Source organism: Manacus candei, unplaced genomic scaffold (assembly GCF_025592945.1).
Source record: "Manacus candei isolate 608988 ecotype Guabito, Panama unplaced genomic scaffold, ASM2559294v1 h1tg000076l, whole genome shotgun sequence".
In the NCBI taxonomy this organism is placed as follows: Eukaryota; Metazoa; Chordata; class Aves; order Passeriformes; family Pipridae; genus Manacus; species Manacus candei.
In genome coordinates, this window is record NW_026138124.1 from 9,985,366 (window position 1) to 10,010,667 (window position 25,302).

The following is a 25,302-nucleotide window of genomic DNA, read 5'->3' on the forward strand; positions in this document are numbered from 1 at the left end:
AAACTCAAACCAATTCAAATATAGGTCTCTTTCAACTTTAATATTTTGTTTATGTTTGCTCCTCAAAAGTCTTTCAGTTACATAAAAATACAGTTTAAGTATTAATCATTCCTTTAAACATTAAATAGGTGGATTTGCTTTCCCATGTGTGTCTTTAAAGCTTATATTATTGATTGATAAATATGAAAATCGTTTCCCCCCCCCCGTTTTTTTCTCCTTTGGTGAGCTGTGGTTACTCTCACTGCCAGGATTTTCCTGAAAATGGCCATATAACTGTAGTATAAAGTCATCCCTGCAAACACTGCCTTAAAGAAAAAAAATACAAGTCTGCTAATATGAAATCCTGTTTTGGTGTGGCCAAAATCTAAAATTCTAAAAGCAGCTTTAACGTGTTATAACATGAGGAAACCCCTTTCACCAATATCTTTTCTGTAAGTAATTGGGTGAGATCTGAAGGTGTCAGTTCAAATCACAATCTTCTTGGAAAAACTGTAAGTCTTTACCACATGTGAATATTGCAGGTATGTTATTATTAAAAATTATATATATCTATATAAAAGAAATATATATATATAAGAAAGAGCCATTTCTTGAGCTGTCCCATTTTATTAGGCAGATAAAAACTATAAAGGATCGTCAGAGTCCCGTGCTTCAAATGCAGCCCTCCAAAGAGAGGGAATTTCCACAGATGTGCCCCTGGTCCGTGGGGATGAGCTTCCCTGTTTCTCTGTGGCACATCTTATTGACCCTGGCATCCCAGAGAAGGGATGAATAAATAAGAGAGAAACCCGAAAGCCAGAATCAGGAGATCAGGTGAAAGGAATCCAGTGTCCTGAGTTAAAATGGATTCAGATCCTCAGGAGGAAGAAGGGGGGGAGGTTTGTGTTAGATGAGGTTTGTCACATACCCTTGCCTAGAGGGGGTGACCCAGATGTTGCTCCACTGTGTGTGAGCGTTTTTTTTCTTTGCTCTGTGTTGTACCTTCAGGTAGGACAGTTTGGGATTATAGGAATGACTGCCAGGTTTGCAGTGTTGAGTGTAAACATACTCCAAACAAACCCCTTCACAGGCACTTAAGAACTGATTCCTCTTGAAGGTCCTCTGTACAGCTTGTCAAGTGTCCTTCCAGTGGTGTGTTAAAACTACAGGTTTGCAGATAATCCGTCCTAATCCATCCTAATGTTTCCTCTAAGTGTTTTGCTTTGGTTTATTTTAAAAGTGAATCTTTGCAGCTTTATCTTACAGTTCCTTTGAGTTCTGGGTTTTTCTGTAAGAGCAGCACAGTCCTTGGTTAATGCCTGGAGGAGGACAAGGTTACACTCTGTACTGAGATATGATTCACGAGTTGGTAATTAGAGAGGCTGCTTGATACAAAGAGCCAACAACAGCAAGAATAACAAAAAAAAAAAAAAAGAGGAAAAAAAAAGAGCAGAACGTTGAATGAGGTGAGAAATGTTCACTGGGAAGGAGAGCTCAGGAAGTACGTAAGTGTGAGGAGCAGCAGCAGGAGCTTTGCCGGGGGCAGGACGATGCTGGCGCTGGACCAGGACACCTTGCGCTCGTTCAGGGGCTGGATGGGCCGGAAATTTTCAATCATGTGAGTTGAGTTCTTCCCATCAAAGTGCAGAGCTGCAAACTGAGAGAGCTGGAGGCAGGGAAGGAGAGAATAGATCGTTAAACCTTCTTTTTTCCCCGCAGGACTCTGGGAATTGCGGTGTCGCGAACCCGCGGTTTTGAGCGGTGTGGGTTTGTTAAAGCTTGCAGGAAACACCGTGACAGGGGCCACTGCCAGAGGTCACCCACAGATGACTCCTGCCAGCCTTGGAAATCAGGGGCACTTCCTCTCTGTGTGAGCCAAATGCTTTGTTCACCTCAAGAACCTGGTCACCCCCGTCCTCCTGACGCACGCGGCCCTGTCCTTGTCCCCCACGTCACAGTGACACAAGGTAGGAGCACGAGGATTTCTGTCTCTGCCCCAAATTCCTCACAGCACCGTGTGAGGTTGAGCTGTGCCTGGCTGAGCCCTGCCCTGTGACTGAGGGACTGTGAGGAAACTGTGAGCAAACTGTGAGCAAGGAGCTAAAATCCAGGTGCTGGCCCTCAGCCAGGCCGTGCAGCCTCTGGACAATCCGTGTTTTCGAGGCACTCGTGATTCAATCTCCTGTTCCACTCTACAGGTCAAAAATGGGCTGCTTAAAGCTGATGCTGATAGGCTCAAAGTTTGGATTTGGAATTATTCTCTTCTGGTCTCCTGCCAGTGGGAGAAGAGCCATGAGGTTTGGGAGTGAGCGGGTGACAGCAGTGGAAGTGGTGCTGACGAAGCGCTGGGCAATTACCTGGGGGCTTTTCTTGGCTTTCTTTTCACGTCATCATTTCCCCTTCCTTCCCCTTTCCTGCCATTTCTCCCGAGATGATTCAATAGGGTCAGTCAGCTGGCACTTGGGACTACATTTAGGCTGATGCCAAGCGAGTGTGTTTGGGACAGGGCAGGGGAGCAGCTGGTCGGGCTGTGGTGCTGGGGGAGTGGGCAGGCAGCCCGAGGGGCAAAGCAGACCCTGCCCTGTGACTCACCTGGGGAAGACTGAGCTCAATTGGCATCTCAAATATCGTCCAGATGACACCCTCGAAGCAGTCAGGGGTGGTGAGGGAGCCCTCATAGCGATAGTACCTCCCAAGCTCTTCCTTAGGTGGGAGAAGGGAGCTCAGTGGCAAAGGATCCATCTGTGCTGACAGCCCTGAACAAACCACAGGGAAATACTGCCTGTAACACTTGTGGCTGCAGGTTTTGTCCATACTTATCTTCAGCCTGATCCCCCCATGCACCTCCCACGTTGCACAGCTTGTGAAACCCCTGTTACAAGTGTCTTTCTTACCTTTGTATTGAATATTCTCTAGTTCATTCAGAAGAGCTGCATAATTTTTATTTTCCTCGTCAACCTGAAACGGAAACATTTTGATTCCAAATCGTGTATTTCTCAACCATGGGTTGCTTTGAATTAATTGTGGCTAAACCAGGAAAGAACCACAAGGGTAAAAACCAGCAGCAAGCAGGATGTAGAAAGGGGTAGAGGAACTAAATGCTGACAGAATGCCTGCAGAAGACAGGGAGGGTTAGGTCCTGTGTACTGCAATATTGACACAAACAATCACTCAGCCAAGTTGCTGGTAGATTTGAGATGGACAGTTAAAAATGTGACTACCTACCTTTATAAAGAAGGCAAGCACAGCCAAACCATCCTTGTATTTCTTGGCTTCTGCTACATTTGGAACATCCTCTCTTATGTGGACAAGGTGCAGCTGTAACACAATAGCCAAGGCTCTGGTTAGTGGGCAGTGTCCTCACTTCCATATTTCCACTCTCAGACTTCCCTAGGAGATCCAGCCAAGAGTTTTTGTGAATAGCATCTTGAAAAGCCAGAGTTCTGGAGTAAAACCCATAACCCACCAGGATTCTCACCCACCTCCATGGCATATTTCTCTCCATCTATGCTGTGCTCTGAGCCAGGGATGTACTGCTGCACTCCTGGGCTGCTTTGCTGCAGACTTGGGACCCCCCAGTGCAAATGGAATTCTACTGCCTTGTATTTTCTTGCCAGACCTCCACCTCCAACTTTCGGGGATGCATCCAGTGTTACCTTAACTGGAGGAAAAAAAAAGGGAAATTGTTTTAAGGGCAAAAATCAGATCATGCATTGATAGGATGTGAGAGCAGAGATTCAGATTTATCCAAAAGTTCTGGCTTGAGTTTTCATACCAACTGTTCCAGAAATTCAACTCTGCAGAAACTGAACTCTTACAAAATTATAGCTGAGTTTAATTTGGAATGAATTATAACCATTATGACCTCAGGAGTCAGAGCTTCTTCTACCTTTCAGAAGACCCTCTATTCCTTCATTTTTTGTCTAGGAAAACACCCTCTATCAAAGTATTCTTGAAAGTAAATTTGATCACAGTTTATTTGGGTTTAACCATTGTTTTAATCTCCTGTTATCTGCACTGTAACATTTATTTTAGGCAGGGTTTAAAGATATTCTATTTTAATTTAGAGTAGTGCTGCAATTTAAGCCTAAGCATCTAAGTCATTATATCTGTTTAATGTGATGTTTGATCTGCTGTTAACAGCAAAACAATATGTTCTTAGGAGATATTCTTCTAGTTAGACATCACCATCACTTCCTTGATACATTTGACATATAATTTTAAATTTTACTTATTAGGATCTCTGCATTAAACACAGCACTTTTCTCTGCATAGGGGAATTCTGGATTGCAGCCCCAGAGATTTCATTTGTGTTCTGAATTCCAAATGAACCTGGAGCTTGCATGAGTCACTTAATTCCTTTGCATTTTTATCTGTAAATGGATGTCATATCTTTGTGGGCTTTGTTTATTTAGCTTGTGGGACCTTTGAGACACTGACCCTTGCTATCTGCCCATCACCAAACACAGGGATGGTTTAATCTCACCTGGAGCTTCTAATTGCAGTGGGAATTTATGCAATAACTCTTCCAGTGCTGTACTCATTTAGCCCAGGAACTGGTTGCCCTCAGAAGGAGGAAATTTTAAACCCCTAATCCTGGGGAAGATGAGAGTTCTGAGCAATCCTTATAAATATTAATTTTTGTGTAAAAGGGACTGCAAGGTGGACATTCTAGGGCACCATTCTGTAATGGCAGAGTCATTAACCCACAAAAGTCACTGCCTTTTCCTTCTGGTCTGTCACAATACCAGTGTTTTAAACTAGAATCTCTGGCTGTTCAAATCACCCCAGCTGCCTTCCTACCCTTCCCTTTTAAGCCAGGAGGTATTTGCCACTTGCTGCTTTCTGCTTTAAGGATTTGGCAGTTCAAATAACCCATCTGAGATTTTAAAAACACCTGAAGATAATTTAAAATAAAATACACCACAGGTTTATTTTTAAAGCTGAAGTAATTGAACATAATTTTGTTGAAGCATCATCATTACAATTGCTCTTAGTGAAGAAAGCTGGAGGAAGTGCAACAGTTCTAAATTACTCTTCACTGATTCACTGTTTACTGAATCAATAAGTAGCTGATCAACACACTCAGGTTACCTTCTGTGTGCAGAGAGAACAGGTTTAAATCTGAGAAGATTTCAGCTCATTATTTAAAGAACTAGTAGGACTCACACACCACGAGCCACTGGTGGAATGAGTGTCCCAGGTGATGTTTTTGTTTCAGCAGAATTCTTTGTGCAGAAGCAAAGTTTGCAAAGGGCAAGCCCAGAAATGAAGGGTTTAGGAACATTCAGCAGAAAATCATCTGTCTCTGCCCAAAGGGTTGTCCTGAACCCCTGTACCCACCCACATCCTCATCCCAGGTGCTGTTGGGGTTAGAAGTTCCCTGGACAGCTCTGTTTGTGCACATCTACAGGAACAATTTCTGCTGAGACACTCAAGGGCCATGCCCAGAACCCAAAAACTTGATAACTCCCACAAAATTCCCAGAAAGTCTTAGCTCAGACAGTGTTCTGAAAGTTTCACTTCTGAAATATAGGGCTGACATCCTATCTGTGCTTCCTTGCTACAGGGATACCCAGCACTGTGCCCAGGACGTGGAAGGAGCGAACGCTGGTTCCGAGGCAAGGCACAGGTAAATCCCACAATATTTGGCAGTACTTGCCTGTATGTCCATTATTTTCCACACTCCACTTTGAAGAGCCTTTCCCATCATATCCCTCAAAAGTCAGAGGCTTGAGGCTCTTGTCATAAACGACATTTCTGGTGACAATGTTGATGGGGGACTGTCTGTCCCCTTTGCAGGCGGCGTCTGTCAGGTGCCACTGGTGAGGATCTGTGGCAGGGTGAAGGAAACAAGTTTTTTCTGTAGACAGCAAATCCCTCATAAAACCAAACCACCCAACCAGTATATTCTTGCTTGGGAAACTGGAGACATCAGAGTGATCTCCTCTGCACCTCATTTGGAGTTACTTTGAAAAATCAACAGTTACCACAACCACAGGTATCTTAAAAACACCCTCCCCCAGGTATCCTATTTAGCACTTATGTGTGCATAAAGCATCAAGTGCTGAGTTGTGTGAATTTTTGCATTATTTCTCTCCATAGCCCCTTTGCAAAATGGAATAATCACAAATGTGATTGGAAAAAAATCACTTGGTCAGCTGTACCTTCACACTCCGGGTGTTCACACTTCTGGGACCGGTAACACCAGTGGCTTCCCACTAGAGAAAAAGAAATCAAACCAGCAGATGTTCAAAATTAGGTGAATGAAAAGCTGCACAAATTGTCCCACCCCCAAAATCAGCAGTGAAATGGATCCTCAGAGAGTGATGACTGGGCACATGTTTTTGAGAATTCCTTGGGGTTTTCTGCCCAATTTTATTCAGGTAGGATGTTTCATTTCTTAAGTATCTAACCAAGGAGGGCTGGCAGAGGTGAGTGCTTCAGCTGTAGAGAAATCTTGAGTTGCTCAAGACTCCTTAGCAGGGTGAAGAGCACCATGCAGCAAGTCCAGCTGGGTTCTGATATCCCATAATTTAGAAGAGATCCTAAAACCCCACAGTGGACAGCTCTGCCCTCTCTAGATCTCCTCCTGGTCTCTACTGAATCAGTTCCTACCTGGTAACATTCCCCCCAGCAACAGTTCTAGCAGGAATCAGTAGGACTCTGTGTGGCTTCTAAATAATTTGATTTTCAAATCTTGGCTTCTGCAATTTCTTGAGGCAGAAGTTCCACATTTGAATACACGTAGTGTTAAAATAAATTCCCTTTATCAGTTCTGCACTTGCCAGCCTTTCATAGACTTGTAAATTCACTTATGCAAGAGGACTTATTTCACTCTGTTCCAGGAACTATTCTAAAGGTTGCTTGGTGCCATAGGGAATTTGAAGAAATGAAGGATCTCAGTTCCTGGAAGACCTGAAGGATCGTTAGTGTAACCCAGCTGTGATCCATCCCACAGAGATGGCTGAGAATTTTTTCAGTAGAACATCTTAATTTTATTTTTTCATTGCCAGAAGAAATGCAGAGTTCAGAGGAAAAGAGCTGATTTAACTGAAGTATGTGTTGATCTAGTCAGGAAAGGAGGGACTGTTTTGGTTGTCACGGGTTCCTTCAGTGGCTCTTTATGACAGATCTAAACTTGAAAAGGACTTGGACAGGAATAGTTCTCTTAGACCATCAAACTTTAATCCATAACAATTCAAAACCTTTTATAATGATGATTAATACTAGAGCTTCTGTTTTCTCATGATTAGTAAATTATAGACATTTTAGGAAATGGCAAATCAATTTTAAGGATCATTATGGAGGGGTCCTGTCATTAGATTGGTAATTACCAGAATTTGTAATTTATAACACACCTGCTGGAAGGCTCATAGTGGCTTTTACCACCTTTATCTTGATATCAGTAGCAGAGCAATACATCCATCCATTAAGGATTTAGAAGTTATAAACAGAGCCTTGACATAAAACATGGGCAACTATAACCCAGAGGGAGACTTGGACAAACTTGTGGCAATTAATATAACCTTGAAAAAAAACGAGAGTTCCAGCTTTCCTTTCACAGAAACTAAATTTATGCAGAAAACCACAAATGATGTTGACTCACTTTCTAGTTTAGCAAGTGTTTAGTAACTTGCTGAGAGGAAAAGTAAACAGCACTGTTAGTTTGTGTGGGAAGAGCTGAAGGGATTTCCGTGGTGTTGCTCCATTAATGTTTTTTAATCATCCAAAAAAATCCCTTTTGACAAGGTTTTAATTTTTGACAGGCTTCTGATCGTATACAAAACTTCACCTCCTAAACTTGCTGGTTGCATTTTCCCAGGCCTGTGTGCCCCAGAGAGTGGCCTGACCTCCAGCTGAGCTCATCCCCAGCAGGACCAGGAGTTCCAGGCACAGGATGTCACCAAGTGCCTTCATCGATATTCTGATCAATAAATGCCCAAAGAATGCCAGGTAAGGAGACCTTCACATGCTTGGTTGTGTTCCATGAGTCAGTGTTTGCTTGGCTGGATGACTCCAGGCATATTTTTGGCAACTCAGTGGTCAGCCCATGCTTTAACAGTTCCACACCAGCACATCAGGATTGGGATTTTCTTGGCAATTTATACATGAGTGAACCTTTAGGAGAAAGAAAGCAGGGAATAACCTGGGCATGAGAGGACAGCCACCTGCAAAGATTTGCTCTCAAAGCCTTTGGGAGGTGAGTTAAAGCAGAGAGGAGAGTTGCCAGGTGAGAACTCAAGGTCAGGTGAGGAACCCCGGGCTGTTTACCCCAAACTCCTGGGTTTGCCCAGGGCCTTGCACAATGGGAGGTGAGCAGGGCTCAGACATCAGAGCTCTACTGTGATGCAAATCGGATTTTCCTGTCAGTGGGATTCACAATTGGGAGTAAGAGCAGCCAGTTCATTGGGGATAAGGTTGTGGAGCTTTTAAACCAGGGCTGTAGAACCACGAAAACCAAAGACAACCACAGCAAACACCGAGGGAAGGTAAAGGGAAGGTGAAGGTCACAGGATCACGTTGTCAATGGTCCTGAATCAGCACCTCAGTTTTGTGGAAATGGGTTATAGAGGCTTTTACTGCTGAGTTCACATCCCACCCTTCCCAAACAAAGCAATCACTGACTTTTTACTGCCTGAACAGGTGCTGGCAGGTTCTCTCAAATAAACCTCAATCACTTCTGAGTGGACTGATACCATCCCTGAAAGGCTTTCAGTCATGGCACCAAGATGAAGGGGAGAAAAAAGATTTTAAAAATAAAATGAAATTTAAAAAATCCAGCCCTCGGTGGCTACAGCTGCCTCACATCCAGCACTCAGCAGTGTTCATCCCTTCTTCTGTTGAATCCTAACTAATAATTAGTGTCTGAGTTTTGCAAGGGTTCCAGTGAGTTCCTGGTGTCTATGAACAAAGACAGGATCTGTGTTTTCTATCAAGTCCTTATCTCAGTTGTGGTTTAGAGAGGTGGATGGTATCAGTGAAGTAGAACAGGATATAAATTCAGCATTTCATAAGAAAAAGGTCCTTAAAGCTGTTAAACCTTAAACAATGACCTAATTAAACATTCAAGAACGCCTGAGCAAACAGTGAATTAATGTTTATTGTGAATTAGATACATTTTTGGTTGGCAGCAATGGAACATTGGAGAACAGGACCTTTTGTGTAGATACTGCTCAGGAGGGACCTTCCCCAGTGTCACTTACAAGGAAAATTTGCCTTTGGATTTTATCTGAGTCAGGTGTGATTCCTCCCTACGTGTGGGGACCTTATTATGTGACAATAGTTCTTTTTTTCCCCTGAGCTTTAGGGCTTTATTTCTGAAGCAAGAAGGAAAGATACTTGTCACATCCAGTCAGTTGTCTGTGGTCTTAGGCATGATTAGGCCCTAAGGTATGTTGTCTAGTCTGGTCTTAATTGTCTGAGTGGCTCCTGCCACTTCCCTTAGGAGGCTGTTCCACAGTCTATTAGCCATCACCATCAGGAAATGTTTCCTGTGGAACAGCTTACGTTTTCCACTTGCTTATCTGCATCCCTTCACTCCTAGAAATATGACTGAACCACCCTAAACAATTCTTTTCCCTCCCTGGTGTTTACAGCATTCAAGTAGTTCCCTGCTAATCTGTAATTCCTGTTCTTGCTTCATCCATCCTTTGTCCCATCTCTTGACACCATTTCAACTTCCAGATCCTTCATCCCTCTTTGTCTGACCTCCCTTTCTTACAGAGCCTGGGTACCTGTCAGATCCCACCCTGCTCTCCTCTCACCTGACTGCTCTTTCAGTCAAACCTCCTCAGCTCACCCAGTTTCTTTCCTGTCATTTATTTTGTTGCCTGGAGAAATGCAGCACAAAGTGGGTCTTTCAGTGTTTCAATGTTTATTTTCTGTTTCTTTGTTTTTATAGCTGAGGTGCTGAAATAATTACAGTGATATATATATATATATATATATATATATACACACACCCCTGGACCTACAGTTACTGTATTATCAACTATATTTTGCTTTTACCTTGTGTTATGAATCCTTGATTTAAGTAGTGATGTACCACACCATAGTTATCACATTGCCTTTACAGGTTTAACTTAGAGTAGGGCTGAACTGTGCTGAAGGCCTCCTCTTCCTCCCCAGAGTTCAGGACAGTTAAATTTAGGGAGTCTCTCCTGGCAAGCGAGCAATCCTACTTATCTCTGTTTCTTCCTTGTCAAACTTACAACTGGTTTCCTGACCAAAGCCGTTTTCTTGGCACCGGGAATAGCTGGAAAACAATACAATTACGTATTGTTTTCATTTCATTGTAAACGTTTTCAATTGTTTTAGCTATCAGGCCTCCTTTGGAAGCTCCAGGCAGAAAATTCCCCCCGTGGAGAACTCCCTCTTCTGTTCAGCCGGGCAGGCGGACGGACAGCGCTGCTGGCTGGGAGCCAGGCTGGGAGCAGCTGCCAAGCCGCTATTGTGTGATCTAGGAAAAGACCCTTAAGCTCTTTGGACCGTGCTCAGATTGCCTGAATTCCATAAAAGTTCCTAAATCTACTTTGTCCTACTTGTCGCCTGTTTGCTGCCCTGCTTGGACCCACGGAGCCCGATCTCGGAGTCAGTGCCATGGGACAGGTGTGTTCTGGGGGCTCAAAATGCCCTCTTAACTTATTCACATGCACAAAAGACTCACTAGAACAGGTCTTGTCCCTCTGACAAGGTGGCTGAAAGTCATGAATTTTACATTTGACAGCTATTTTTATTAACTGGATTTAATCTCTTGAAACGCGAATGACTTTTATGCCACGAGCAGCCTGAAGGAGTGGGACAGCAAGAATATCCTGTGCTGCTCTTTAGTTCCAATCCCTTCTCCCTTTCACTGACTGACTCCTTTGTTTGTCCCTTTAGCCTCTTGTCACCCTTTCAGCCACGTCCTGGCTGACCATTCCCTGTTCTCTGGGACACACAGATCAGTGCTCCCGCTGCACTGCTCCCTTTCAGGCTGCCCTCGGTGCCAGAGCTCTCCTTACTGCTCTATAGTCCACAGTTTTCAAATCCATCCCAAAACCTGCTGTCACCTCTGCAGCCTTTTCCTTGGAAGTGGCAAAAGCTGGTTTTGCACGTGATGTATTTTTAGCTTTGGTTTGTGTTGAGCTCGTCCTAATTTTAGCTGGCTTTGTAAAACTTACTATTTTTAGGACAAAAGACAAAACAACTTAAAAGCAGTTGTTATCTGTCTTTGTAATTAATGAGAATGCTGACCACAAGCTCAGCATGTATAGATAAGCCTATTTATACATTCTTAAGTGTTACACATCCTCAGGAAGCCCCAATCAGCCACTTTGACAGACAAAACCAGTTCCAAGTGCTTACTCCTAAATTTGTGTATCCTAACAGTGTTTATCATCATCCATTGCTCTTCTCTTCACTTTTACCTGGAATTCTGTTCTTCATAATTATATATATCTTTATGCATGTACATTCCAAGGTATTTAAAGGAGATTTAGCCTTGAAAATGAGCTTTATTGGAGTGGTGAAACATTACAAGTCACCACATCTGATTTGAGCACAGTGTTTATAGTTTGCACGTGTACACATAAATCACATGTACACATAAATCACTGGCTCAGTGAGGTCTTTGTAACACACATAAACTAAAGCAAAAACCCAGAGGGTGAAGGATTCTAACTGTGCTTTAATAACATCTGCAAACTATTTCCTTTGTGTCAGAGCCAGGAGAACGTTTTTAGCTGTGACCTGTGATACTGGGGTAGCCTCTGTCATAGATCTGTGTCCTCATAAATGTGCTGTACAAAGACAGAAGCTGGTCTTTAACAAAAAAAGGAGTATCCAGGGCTAAGGTGATTGGCCTCTGTGAGGGATTTTGCCTTGCTTTGTTTCGTAAAAATATGATTCAGAATTTTTCTGAAGTATTTTTAAAACTGAATTCCAACAACCCCCTTTGTGGCTTTACTGTCCTCTTGCAGTCTTTTATGCTGAGTTTATAATGACTGATCTTATGGCTAAAAATATAACTAAAAATCTAATAACAGGCCATTAGATATATTCTGCAACATAACAAAGCATCTCCTGCAGTGCCAAAAACAGGGGGAAAAAAAAGCCTGTTCCTGTGGAGACAGACACTGGACTTTGCAGCATGTCCTGAACACCTAAAGGCTCTTGCTGATTATTTGGGTAGCTGAGAGAAAAGTGTCTCACAGCAGCACCTGTCTCTGAAAATGCTTTTCCAATCTTCAAGATCTCAGTGTAAGAGCCAGGAGAAAAGGTGGCTCCAGTTTTCTTAAGAGTCACAGTGCCCAGCTGGGGATGTTCCAGTCCTTATGCTGATATCTTTGCTGTAGGAGAAAGGAGAGTATTTATTTCTTAAGCTGGGGTCATGTCACTTGTCACCTGGGTGTGGCTGCTGTGTGGGGCTTCTGCCACACTCCTGTCCTTCCCCCAGAGCTGAAGGGCAGCAGGACAGAGCCCTGGAATCTTGGATGCTGGTGGAGGAGGAGGTGATGCAGCACATTGCAGTCCTGCATGAGGTCAGCTCCAGCCTGTTCACACAAATTGATGAGTCTGGAGTGTTCTCCTGCTCCTCAGGCTGATCCCTAAATGCAGTATTAGTAATGTGACTGGGGCCACTGTGTCCCTGGAAAACTGCCCATTCCTGATGTGTCACCAGGAACAGGCTGCCAGGCAGGGAACAAAAAGGCTGGACTGGCAGCTGGGATGCCCTTGGATGCATCAGCTGAGTAAAAACCTGCCTGCTCAAGAGCCTTGATGCCCATTGAGGCACCTCATATCCATGTGCTGCCTCAGGCACAGCATGGATCAAACAGAGCAGGATTCACCCTGGTGGGTGAGGGTGGGGGCAGTGTGGGATTCATTCCCGAGGGAGGCAGCAGAGGTGGCCTTCAAACCCTTCCATGGGTAATTCTTTGAGGGCAGGTTGGGATCTGTGATGAATGTGGATCTCAGCAAGCCATGTCTGCACAGCACACATCCTTCCCAACCCCATGCAGACTGCTGGGAAGGGCTTCAAGGCTCTCCTGGTCTCACACAAAGTCAGCCAGTTGTGCCCCACAGATATATCTTGATGTCACACCTGGCAGGCTGCAGAAATGTGAGAAATCCCATATATGACTCTCCTACTGTCTCAGAACTGCTTTTTGGCATCCTGCCAGTGATACACAGGGCTGTTCTCTGCCTGCTGGGCTTGGTTCTCTGTCCCCCAAAATGAAGCAGGGGGAGTCCCTTGCTCTCAGTGCACCCCCAGCATCCTGACAAAATCCCCAGCACACAGGGGAGCTGACTGTCATGACAATCCTCAGATAAACCTTTACATCTGTTTGGGCAGCCTGAAAGTTGCCAGGGAGGAAGAGAAGAAAGCCCTAAGCATAAAGACCCTTCCTTGAGATCAGAAGTCTGTCTGCACTGAGATAGTCAAGCAGCCACTTTGGCATAATGTCAGTGATAGCTTGTCAGCTGTATTTACTCATGTGCTGGGTTAGAGTGGTGGAGAGAGGGAAATTCAGGCAATCCATACCTCCTAAAGCACCTGTGGATCACTGCCTAAAGCAGCTATGACTTACTGCCTGTTCTCTCTGTTCCAGGTCTTGCACTGCAATTATTATTATTATTCTTTCTTAATCAACTGAAAATGCAGCTTTTCATCCCAGAGTGTGCCTTAAGTGCAGCAGCATCCCAACTTTGCCAACCCTCAAACGGATTTGGGATGCAACCACCAATGTGTGTGCAGTCCACACCATTAGAGCTGGAAAGGGAAGAAGTTACAGCATCTCTTTTTGTGCTGTTCGTGGGGCTTTTGGGTGTCTTTTGAACGTGAATGGCCCTGAGGAAGCCCCAGAGTGAGAGCTGACGTCCATATCTGCATGGTTATGTAAATTTTATGTTCCTCAAAGTTGAAAGTATGTGAGCAGAAATATAGAAAATTAGAGGAATCATGTTCTATCAGGCAACAATCTGTTGGAGCACCAGAGCATGGACTGTGGGAGATTGTCCCCTCATGGCTGAGCCCTGCTCTGTGATAAAGTAAAAAGTTAAAATGTGCTGGGGTTCATTCCATTCCTCTTGAAGAAAATTATTTTCAGTAACACCTGGAGCTTGCTCTAACCCCACCTGAAAGCTGCTGGATGGATGGATGGATATTCTTGCTCTCTGAATGGTCCTGGAATGAATCCACCATTAATAAAACCCCTCTCAAATATTGGGAACTTTCCTGCTGGAATTTGCAGACCTTTGGCCTCTCTTCTGCCCAACAGCAGCACCAGATCCCTGGGCTCTCAAAGGAATCAAACCAGCCACCTGAGGTGCAGCAGTGCAGCTGGTAAAGGAATATACTGAGACCTGTATAAGTCAGTGGATGTGAGGCTGGACAGAGCTTTAAGGGAGAGGGTTTCTCTTCCAGGTGAGGTGAGTGCACCTTTGTGCCCTGGTTTTCCTCTTGTAGAATGGGGATAACGAACTTTCCTTCCTTACAAAACCCTGGAAGGGCTATTAGTAGTAATTTTAAAAGCCAGGTGCTTTGATATTAAGACAGGTCAAGGCTGAAAGCAATTTGAAAGATTAGCAATCAGTCATTTGCCTGTTTAAGTGTGGGGAGTGATGAACTGCCCAGATTAGAACAGCCCAGGTGGAGGTGAGTTAAATGAGCTGGTCAGGGGATCTCACTCAAGCTGGTTCTGAAAAGGGGCAAGATGGAAGGGAAATGCTTGTTTTTTTTAAAAAAAGAAACCTTCTGAGTGTAACAAGAAGTAATTGATTCTCAGAAGTTGAGGTTTCTTGAAATGTGCAGCCTTTAACTTAGCATAATGTACCCTGTGAAGCTTGTACTTCAGGAAAAGTTTGGAAAAGAAGGTGCAGGTTCCTTTTGTGCTAATAACTGTGTAGTTTGGCTCTACACTTGGGGAAAAAAGTGGAATTAATCAGGATTAGGGCAAAAAAACCACCCACAAAATGTTATATGCATCCCCTATATTACTTCCATCTGCTAAAGCATTAATTATTAACACTTATCTAATATAAAGTCACAATGGTTTTCTAGATAGTCATTCAAGTTTCCGTAATACATCCCTTAACAGAGCAGCAAATTTAGCAAAGTGTTAATCAGTCAGTGACAAATAGCAAGCAAACACTCGTTGTAGACTTTGGAAAAGCAAAGGCTGTTTGTGTTTGTGTTTGTGTTTACCTGTACCACGGGTGGAAACCTCTGGAGAGAGAACAGAACATGAGGAAATAGGGAAATAGGGACTAAAGGAGAGGGAAGGTATCGGGACTCTCAGGTAAGAGCCTGGAAAAGGCAGGTTACTGAGCCATGGAGAATTAATTAAGAACAGAGAACTAAAATCAGGGAAAGCCCCTCAGTTTCCCCAGTGCTCAGACTGGGCTCCTTAAGGCACTTTGTGCACCTCTGTTATCCCAAGTCTCTGAACCTTGATCTGCTTTAAAAGCATCTCCCTTCAGCCGCCGTCGGTGCTTCCCCCCGACACCTCTGATAACACCAGGGCTCTCTTTCCCTCCCTGCACTCTGGTCTAGTTTAGTGCAAACAATAGACCCTTCTTTGCTTTGAAGAGCTGCAGGGTTTAATTTTGGGGCTGTGTGCCTGGATGTGCATAGGAAGGGGGATTTATTCAATGTTGCAGCATCGCTGATTAAATAGAAGCGTAAAAATGCCTTCTGCATTTTTCAATACTAATTATAGATCACTGTTTAATCGAGCCATCTAAGTGCTCAGTGTACTTATGGTGCCCAGGGAGCAAAAATAGATGGGGCTGCTGGGCTGATGCAGCAAAGACATATTGTTCACTCTCCCTCAGCAGAATTTCACCTTATATCATAAACAGCAACGCAGTAGTAGTGGAAAACCAAAACAAGTATTTGCTTTAAGTTTTAAGGAGTTTTACAGGGAAAGAAATCATGTTTCGATATAAATGCACATTGATTTTCCTTGGAAGAGGAAGGCAGATAGAATCTCTAAAGGTGAAAAAAAAAACCAAAACAACCCAAAAGCACTCATTCATTCATGAGAAAAGCCTATACTTGATATTTTACCCCAAATAATAAAACACAGAGAAATAAATAAATCACTGTTCATTTACCATATGGAAGAAGCAGAAAGCCTGTGCTGTTTGTCCTGACACCCAGAAACAAATCAGAAATCAGAGTAACCTTAACACAGGGTTAGAAAGAGCAGGCAAGGACTTACCTACTGCCTCTGTCTTGAGAATGTGCAGAGAGAACAGAGCAAGGAACAGCAATTCCATTCTCTGTTTTAAACAGGCTCGGTGTTGGAACCAGAATTGATTAGACTCCTCGGGATGTGATCATATTTCTGCTCTCAGTTTTATACTGGAGTAAGTACTCCAGGACAGACCTGAAAGCCATGGCAGGAAGGTGAACTCCTCCCCTTTGTAATTTCTCCAGATTTACCCTGCTCCTGATTTGCCTAAATTTATTCATTCTCCAAAATGAATGGCAAAGGGAATGAGGCTCTTTGGCACTGAGCCTTCAGTGAATAACTGAGACTTTGCAACCTGTGCATTTTTAGTGACCTCTTACTGAAATGCTACGTTTTTATTTAGTGGTAGTTTTTTTCCTGATAGCCCCCATGACATTTGATTAATATGTGTGTTAAAGTTGGTGTTTTCTTTAAAAAAACCCCTATGAAACAAATAAAGCCCCAACTGCCCCCATCCCCACCCCACAGCCCTGCAAACAGCTCCTCAGGATTGCAGTAGATTAGAGGGACTGGAAAATGGGAATTCTGTGTGCAGTGACTGGAAATGTTTATTAGGTGACATGCAGCACCTTACTTACTTAGTTAAGGAATGGTACTTTTTTTAATTATCCTTTTTCTTAACTTTCTGCTTCAGCTGCTATAATATAATATATACAGATATTTTTTTCTGTCCCCTTTCCTATCTGATTTTTTTAATTCCATGTGCCTGATTCAGTGGCAGCTCAGACTGTTTGTTCAACAAACAGAAAAGCGACACGACCACTTTTTGCTCTGCTATAGACACTGTGTCATCTTTTAATTTGGGTTTGGATTTTGATACAGCTGAGGAAAACAAATGAGGGAGTGAAACAACTTCTTCCCCTTCCCCAGATGCTTCTCTGTCCACGCTGGGTTGGGTGGGAGAAGAGCAGGATGCCCGACCCAGAGCTTCTCCCTGAAGGGGTGGATGGAGCGAAGCGATGCCGTGCCAGCAGATCTGAGCATGCAGAGTCATCCAGCAAGGGCTGAATTAAAAAACAAGGAGCCAAGAAAGTGCTTTTTGCCTTCCCCAAGAGCTGCAGCTCCCAGGGCAAGGCTGTGCTGTCAGCAGAAGGGTGGCACGGGCTCAGGACCTGCAATAACACCGGCACAGCTGACTCACGAGCAGCTCTTTTATTCATAAAAAAACCGGCTATAAATAACCCCCCAACAATGAAGAGCTACTGGGGAGTGTTTTTCCATCCTGCTCTAGGCAGTTAGAGCCCGCACAGAGGATGATTTGCCTAGCACATGGTGATAAGATAAATAGTTGCTGCAGTGACAAGAACAATAAGGGAATTAGTGGCATTTTTTCACTTCCGAGCACGGTCCCGGTGGAGCTCCGGGAGCAAGGTGAGTCCTGAGCACGTAGGGCAGGGAGGGGTCAGGTGCTGTCAGCCCTCCAGGGCATCCACGAGACACTTCACTCCTGGGGATAATCCTCAGTGGCGACCTGAAAGGACACTCTCATGGATTTTTTTCACTCTGTTTCTGTTAATTCTCTGAGAGCTAAAAGCCTGCTAGAAACTCTCCGTTCAGGACTGAAAATAGGGTTAGAAATGTTGATCTTAAAAATCAGGATTCTTGGTTTGTTTATTTTCTTTTTTTTTTCTTTTTTTTTTCCTTCCCCCCCCCAAGCCTTTCAGCCTATCACTATTAAAGTGATAATAAATTGCACTGCAGTCATATCAATTAAGCCTTTATTTGTTCTAGGAAGTGAAGGCACGCTCAGGGAAAGACATTCCCTCTCCTTATGAAGCCTGTAAATTAAAGAAGCAGGGCAGACATCGTGTGATGTCCTTATTTTTTTCTAAAGAAGCTCACCTGGCAGGTACTTGGTTATCAGTTCTCCATGGCAGTGCTGCACCTTGGGATAATTTCGAAAGGAATTACTCTGTGAGTTGGTTTTGGACATTGAACCTAAAGACATGTGAGGATCTTGGTCAGAGAAGGTGAGACTCAAGGTTAAGCAGGGAGGTGACAGCAGATCACTGAACTCCAGGCTGGTTTTTCCTGGCAGAATTATTGCAGTTGTGTCCATAGCTACAGGGGAGGTGGGAACACCAAAACCAGTGAAAACTGCATTTATTTTGTTGCCTCGAGAGCCACAGCAACAAAGGTTTTGGGGATGTTCCCCCAGCCTGGTTTCTGGAACGTGTGAGGTCTGACGTTATCCTGCTGCTCCCAAGGGAAGTTTGGGGGGGATGTGGTGGTTCGTGAGGCTTTCACAAGTCTGAGCCACAGGATCCCACCAAGTGCTGAGGGGAGGGAGGCCAGAGCTGTCCCCAGCCCTCCAGCTGAGGGGCTGCATCCCATGTCCCAGCAGAAGGGATGAGGGCTGGCTGGGGCTGAATCCGTGCCAAAAAGGCATCAGAGACCCAAAGCCCAGCTCTTCGGGCTGGAGGCTGAGCTGTTGCTCTTAGAAGGAAAATCTAAGGGTTGTGAGGGTCACGCTGGCCCCGGGCCAAATCCTGGTCACAAATGACCCAGGAGGAATCGCCCCTGTGATGGGAGAGGGAAGCACTTCCAAGAGACTTCAAACCCAGATGAGTTTTGTGACTGGGAACCCCACCCTGTGTGTGAGAAAACACGCTCAGTGCTCTTCAGTTACTTGTGTGCTGCCATTTTATTTGTTACAGCTCCCACACCACTGAACAGGAAATCTGGAATTTCACAGCTCTTGGTGAATCACAGTCGTTGGGCCTTCATCTTCCACGAGGAACGTGGGCTGGCTCTGATCCTCCCCGAGTCTGCTCCGTTGGGAACAAGCACAGGGTCGTTTCCATGGAATACTCAGGAGCAGGGATAAGATGTTTTCTGGCTTCTTCACATCTAAATTATCAGTGGAAGGCTTTGCTTGCCATACACCTGGGTTTAGGTATTTATTCCTGTTTGTTTCCTTTTAGACAGGACAATGCAAGTTCTCAAAAGGTGAAAATACCAGTTCTGGCTCTGGATAAAGGGGAAAAGGGTCTGGTTTGGGGAGTATCCTTGCAACAAACCAACTTTACCAATATTTTGTGGCTTGTTGGTAACGTGCTGCTGAACAGCACTCAGAGACTTCAAGCCTGATGATTATCTGATTATCTTCACTTCATGTGCCTGGTGAGGGCCGTGGAAAAAGCACTGGGATGTTGGATAACTCCAAACCCGTGAGGCAAAAACTCCTCAAAGAGAGAGGGTGGAGGAGGAGCAGAGCTCTCTGTTTTCAAAACATCCCAGAAAAATCTTGGAAGGAGATCATACATCCCATTTGTGCCTTCCTCTCCAGAAAGGAAGACTTTAATCTGCATAAATTAAAACATAAACTGGATAAATAGGCTCCTTATTTGTATTACTGTCCTTCATGACTGTTTCTTCTTTGCAGGCCCCATGATGGCCACTGAGAGAGTGAGCAGGTGGATGTTCTGCTCTCACTGAAGGTCATGGAAGTGAACCCTGGATCCATGGAGTGACTCTGCCTCCATGCTCAGCTGACCTGGGTGGCACTGGCCATTTTTTGGCTCAGGTAAGGTATTATCTGTTGTGAAAGTGCAGAGCTGGAGTGTCAGGAACGAGTAGGAATTGACTGTGAGCTCAGGGAGAATGTGACAGGGAAGAAACCAGGACAGTGGAATCCCTCATCCTCCCAGTGCCTGGTTTTTCCTGTGTGTATAATGTGTGTCCATGGCCTTGCAGGTGACACCAAACCACGTGCAGCTCACCTTCTACTCCCTGTGCTGTGGGATTCTTGTTTTCATGACGTGGATGCAGCTTTTTCTCCTGTAGTTTTCAGGCATAACTCAGTTCCTCAGAGTGCTCTCAGCACAAAGGTTGCTCTGCATCACACCAAGATAAGTGTGTCTCTTGTCAAAGGGTTACTGAGCAGAGCTGGGACTCGGCTCCTGGACCAAATTTCCTGTTTTAAGATCAACTTGGGAATGTCCCAGCTGGGCCTGTTGTCCTGAGCCCTTGAGAATCCCTGAGAGCTGCAGTTGTGAGCAGTTCTGAGACTGAGCTGAGGGGGGCAAAGATGCATTTCCCACAACAGCCACTTGAATCATCATTAAAACTTCCACCTGAAGCTTCTCATGTCTCCTTCTCCATCTCTTCCACATGTTCAGTGATTATTTTCTTCTCCACAGGCACAATCATCAGGTAATTATTATTGAACTTGGAGATTCTCTACAAAATAAGACCATTTCTTAACACATGACGTGTATCAAAATAACACCAATTCAGACAGATATAAAAATATAAAACCAATCATAGAACTAAAAGAAAAACAATTCTAGAACTAAAAAATGTTGTAGAAGGCGAGGTCTAGATAGTTATAAATCAAAGGCTGCCAACAGCATGGTACAGCCAGTGTTTGAGGTGTCAACCTGAGCTATTGGAGATTAGATTGGGTTCTCTGGACTTCTGAGGGATCTTAAACAAATAATGTGATTGCTCTTTCCCGTTTATGGGATGTAGATAACACACTTCCCTCGAAGATGTAGAGTGAGGTAAGTACCAGGAAGGTCACACAGTTCCTGGAATATGGGAGTAGAAAAATGCCCTTGGACTGAGGTTGTGATGTGCAGAGGTTTGGATGTGTAGCAGCTCTGTCTCTGAGTTTTCAATTCAAAGTAGTTTTCATCTGGTTTTGAGAGCTCCAGCTGTATCCCAGAGGGTTGGAATGCACAAACCTGGCGGTTTCTGTATGTTAAAGCCCACTAAAAAAAGCAGTTTCCACACTAATATTGTCTCCCTTAATCTAGCAACATTATGCTAATTTTTATGTAATTCTATTAGGGAAATAAGATTACAAAGCTTTTGTGAAGAGCTGTTTGTACTACTTGATATTATTTTAATTACATTCCGATCTCATTTCGTTTAGTGCTTAGTGCTCGAACGCCAAATTTTCAAATTAGAGCAATTTCAAGTAGCATTTTCAGGAATATCTGCAGCATTTCAGATCATTGAAAGGATTTGCTGACTCGAGGTGTTGGCACTGATGAGGTGACAGAAATAGTGGAGCCCTTGTTCAGCAGCAACCTCACACCAGAGGTGTGGCTGACAGGGAGGGTTCCAGGATGCACAAAGGATGGTTTATCTGGGACACTGGGAGAAGAATATTTTATAGGATGTTAAGACATCCACAGGCTTGATCTGTCATTTTGCAGCCCTTTATTTCTATATAATCATTCTTTGCATTTTTACGTGACCACCTGAAATACTTAAAGTATTTCTAGTACATATTTATTGTGTACCAATTGCACACTAACCTGAATACACTTTCATACATTTCAATTGGAGAAAAGGAGCCCTAGAATTTTCCTTTTCAAGCTCCACATTTTAGCCTGAATTTCTGATGTTTTAAATTTGGCAGAGCTATCAGAGCTCACAGATTTCCTGCTCTAGAGCTGGAATTGCTGCTGCAATGATCAGATGTCAGTGCTGAGTGTGGAAAGCCCGTGAACTCAGCTGAGCTGCTTGGCAGTATCACAGTATAAAATTGTTACTCATGGAAATTAATCTTTTGTTAGGATGACAGTGAGAAATGAGTTAAATCAGAATAAATTCGGACATAACATGGCTTTACCTGGGTAATTGTACTGCTCACCTGAACTGCTCTGCTGGTTAAAATCTCCCTGTTCCCACTGAACCTTGTATTTTGTTCCAGCAGTGCCCTCTGCTGAGAGCATGGAATGTGTGTCCCAAAGGCTTTTTTTCTCCAAGGCTCAAGTATTTTAAATCCAGTTCTCAAAAATCATTTGCCTTTACAAAGATAGAGAAAGAAAAGATATAATGATATTGATGTTGGTTTATTAATGTGCAAGTCACACATTAAATAAACACAAAATATCCTGTAATGAGCATGAGTAGTGATGTCTGCTGTTGTTTAACTACATTCTCATCCAGGAATTAAGGTGGAAAAAAAGGCATTTTCCTAACTGCTTAGGCAGGAGCTGAGGGCCAGGTTGGTGACCCAACACTGATGTTCTTATTTCAGCTCCATCAGCCACACACTCCCCCCTCCAAACCCACAAAATCCTGCTCTCTGTTTCCTGACTCTCTAATCCTTTATCATCTGATTTATTGGTGAGTTAAAGCTGAATTCACATTAATTCCATTTTAGACTATCCTTAAAGAATTTTAAACTACTGCTGTGATCATTCATCCTCTCAAGATCTGGCCAGATTTCACTGCTGGCAGAGGTTGTTTTCAGCAGCTCATCCATGTAGCAACAAATATGTTTTCCAGTTTGGGCTGTCCTAGCAACTGAACGGTAATTGGCGATGCCCTGAGGTGGTAACCCAAATATTTAATACCACATGTGGTTAAAGTTTAATCCACTGTCATGATGATGATGATGTGGCAGTAGAAGCTGCGCCTCAGGGTCCACTCCCCACCTGGGGAACAAGGTGGCAGCAGCTCTCGTGTGGTGTGGTCTCTCACGGAGTATGGGATGAGTGAAGCCGACCTGGCTGAGGGCTGAAAGGAGGATTTTCCACCATGAATGGATTTCCAAACTGCTCTGCTAACTACACAGACATCTGGAGTCATTCTTTGGTGCTTGCCCTGGCCATCCCCCAGCTGACCATCAACGTGGCGTCCGTGCTCTTCAACTGCACCGTCATCCTCACCCGCCTGGCCACCAAGGACCTGCACAAGCCCATCTCCATCCTCTTCTGCAATTTGGCTGTTTCTGATCTCTTCACCAGCTTCTCTGGCTTTTGGATTTCCACGCTGTTCATCACCAACCCCGACATCACCATCTTTGGGTCCGAGGACATGCTCGCCCCTTACGCCTTGTACACGACGTCCATTTTATCCACCATCTACAACCTGGTGAGCATCGGGGTCGAGCGCTACCTGGCTGTGGCCAAGAGCATGAGGACGAGATTCAGGGTGGCCAGAAACCATTCCATAGCCGTGGTTTTCACCAACTGGGTCCTTGCTTTCTTTCTGGGCTGCTTGCCACTGATGGGCTGGAACTGCCTGCACAGGGAAAAGAGCGTCTCGGTCCTCTACAGCCCCTTCTGCGTCAACTACCTCTTCTTCATCGCCGTCCCCAACTTCGTGGTGGCCTTTATCATACCTCTGTTCACCTACCTCAGAATCATCATCATCCTGAGGAGGAGGAAGCTGAGGATGAAGGCGTGCGGGCAAGCCACCGGCACCTACAAATCGGCTGAGAGCCAGGTGGCCAGGACCAGCATCTTCATCTGGCTGCTGGCGCTGATCTCCTACGCCCCGTTCTTCGCCGGGGTCATTTTTGATGCCACCAACCACCGGTGCCACGTCGACCTCTACCCGGGCGTCTACATCTTCAGGAACTGCACGGCCATGCTGATCACCATCAACTGCCTGGGCAACCCCCTCATCTACACCCTCAAGCTCAAAACCCTGGGGGCCAAGCTCAAGACTCTGAAGTGCCTCTCCACCAACAGCGTCCGAGCCTGTGCCATCGAGCACATCTAGGTGGGGCTGCCCCTGCTGCAGCACTGCCTGACCTGCCCAGCGGAGCCAGGGAGAGCTCTGCAATTGCTCCAGATCCAGGGGGATTCAAAAAACACGTGGATGTGGCACTGGGGGGCACAGTTTAGTGGTGGGATGATGGTTGGGCTTGATCTTAGAGGTTTTTTCCAACCGTGTTTCCTGTGATTCCATTCCTGAAGCCCAGGTGCTTCAGCACCCAGCGAGGGGGAGGTGTTGGGGTGCAGAAACCAGTGTGGGCAGCCCTGAAAGGGGGGCTGGACTCTGTGTCTCCCAAAGCCCTCAGCAGCGAGGAGCTGTGCTGCCTGGCTCTCCTTGGGGAAGTGGCTGTGTGTGCCCCTGGTCTGTGTTGCCTCCAGCTGGGAGCAGGGGAGCTGTTTTCCTTGGAGATAAAAATAACTCCATTAGCCCTGTTTACTTTGTGCTGCTGCTGCTCTCGCTTCGCTGCCCAGACTCCCATCCCTGTTGTGTGGTTTGTATGGCTTTGAAGGCAGTTAAATGGCTGGAAAATTCTCAGCAGTATGGGGGAAATTGTCATTTTACTTTCTCATTTACACTCAGTCAAATTGTCTCTTTGACTGTTGGATGAATCTTTATTAACAGGGCACTCAGCCCTGTTTTCCTGGGGTAATTTTAATTGCAGTGTGTAGCTGGATTACATGTTTTTTGTGAGACATTTGTGGCTACATCTTTCATATTTCTGCTTATAGAGGCACACTCGAGTCCATGGCTTGTGAAATTTGTGCTGTTCCAGGTGACAACCTTGGCTGGATGGCTGGATCCTTCAGGATCAGAACTGAAGTTGAGTTGCCTGTGCAAAACAAAATAAAAATGTCAAGACCGAGTATTTTGTAAAAGAAAAAGGTCTTACTCCCTCTCTCTCAAAAAAAAAAAAAAAAAGGAAAGTTGGCTCCTGAATATTTATTATTTATTTAGTAGATATTGTTTCATCAGATCCTAGTGGAGGTGGATGTTTATTCTTAGTTACACAGGGATATGTTCTAGAAGAATCTCAGAGTTCAAACTTCTGATCTCTTGCCTGAACCAAAGCAGGTTTATTTTCTCTTGCCCCAACCAGAAGCCTGGTTTTAACAGATCTGGTGACATCAGCCCACCTTGCTGGTTTTTTAAAGTGCTCTCAGATGCTGCTCTGTGGGGTTTCATCAGTGTACACCAATAAAGTGGCATCAATAATCCACACAGTGATGATGTTCTCACGTTCATCACACGCACAATCCAACCCAAATCAGCCCTTCCAGCACAGACTGGAGTTTCCAGGGATTTATTTCCAGTTTCTTTGCTTTGTTGTTGTTGTTCTTTCCCCACTTCAAAAGGTTTGAGTGAACTGAGGGAAAATCCCATTGCTCTGATCCTGGCTGGGTATGAGAAAAGAGATGTTTTGGGTAAGAAATGGGTTCACTCACTAATGTAAGAACTGGGAAGTGCCATCACATTAACACATCTAATACTCAGTGGTTCCCTTTATTGGTGACAAACCCCTCTCCTGTGCTGCTTCACACTGAAGAACTCCAGGGATATTTCTTTTGTCTGAATTGAAATTCAGATATTTAAGGAAATGGATGGCCCTAAGTGACACAGA

At 44.5% G+C, this 25,302-nt stretch overlaps 2 protein-coding genes and 1 long non-coding RNA gene across 6 annotated transcripts; 2 read left to right on the top strand and 1 right to left on the bottom strand.

Moving 5' to 3' along the window:
* Positions 1–425: 425 nt before the first annotated feature.
* On the bottom strand, positions 426–16,394 carry CA4 (carbonic anhydrase 4). The gene is made up of 8 exons (XM_051809446.1): positions 16,188–16,394; positions 6,147–6,200; positions 5,642–5,812; positions 3,462–3,640; positions 3,205–3,297; positions 2,874–2,937; positions 2,572–2,735; positions 426–1,645 (listed from the first exon to the last, which is right to left on the bottom strand). Exons 1-8 carry the CDS (start codon positions 16,243–16,245, stop codon positions 1,457–1,459), a joined length of 972 nt encoding a protein of 323 aa, XP_051665406.1. The 5' UTR covers positions 16,246–16,394; the 3' UTR covers positions 426–1,456.
* Positions 1,842–22,285, top strand: LOC127480867 (uncharacterized). Of its 4 annotated transcripts, XR_007908036.1 has the most exons (6): positions 1,854–1,946; positions 5,549–5,611; positions 7,805–7,935; positions 10,300–14,394; positions 18,878–19,116; positions 19,606–22,285. It is a non-coding gene; the product is annotated as an uncharacterized LOC127480867 (long non-coding RNA). The 4 variants fall into 4 exon arrangements; XR_007908038.1 differs by lacking the exon at positions 5,549–5,611 and having other exon boundaries at positions 1,842–1,946; XR_007908037.1 differs by lacking the exons at positions 1,854–1,946; positions 5,549–5,611 and having other exon boundaries at positions 7,689–7,935.
* A 72-nt stretch (positions 22,286–22,357) lies between these two features.
* On the top strand, positions 22,358–25,155 carry LOC127480853 (lysophosphatidic acid receptor 3-like). Its single transcript, XM_051809447.1, has one exon. It carries the CDS (start codon positions 22,719–22,721, stop codon positions 23,685–23,687), a length of 969 nt encoding a protein of 322 aa, XP_051665407.1. The 5' UTR covers positions 22,358–22,718; the 3' UTR covers positions 23,688–25,155.
* Positions 25,156–25,302: the final 147 nt, after the last annotated feature.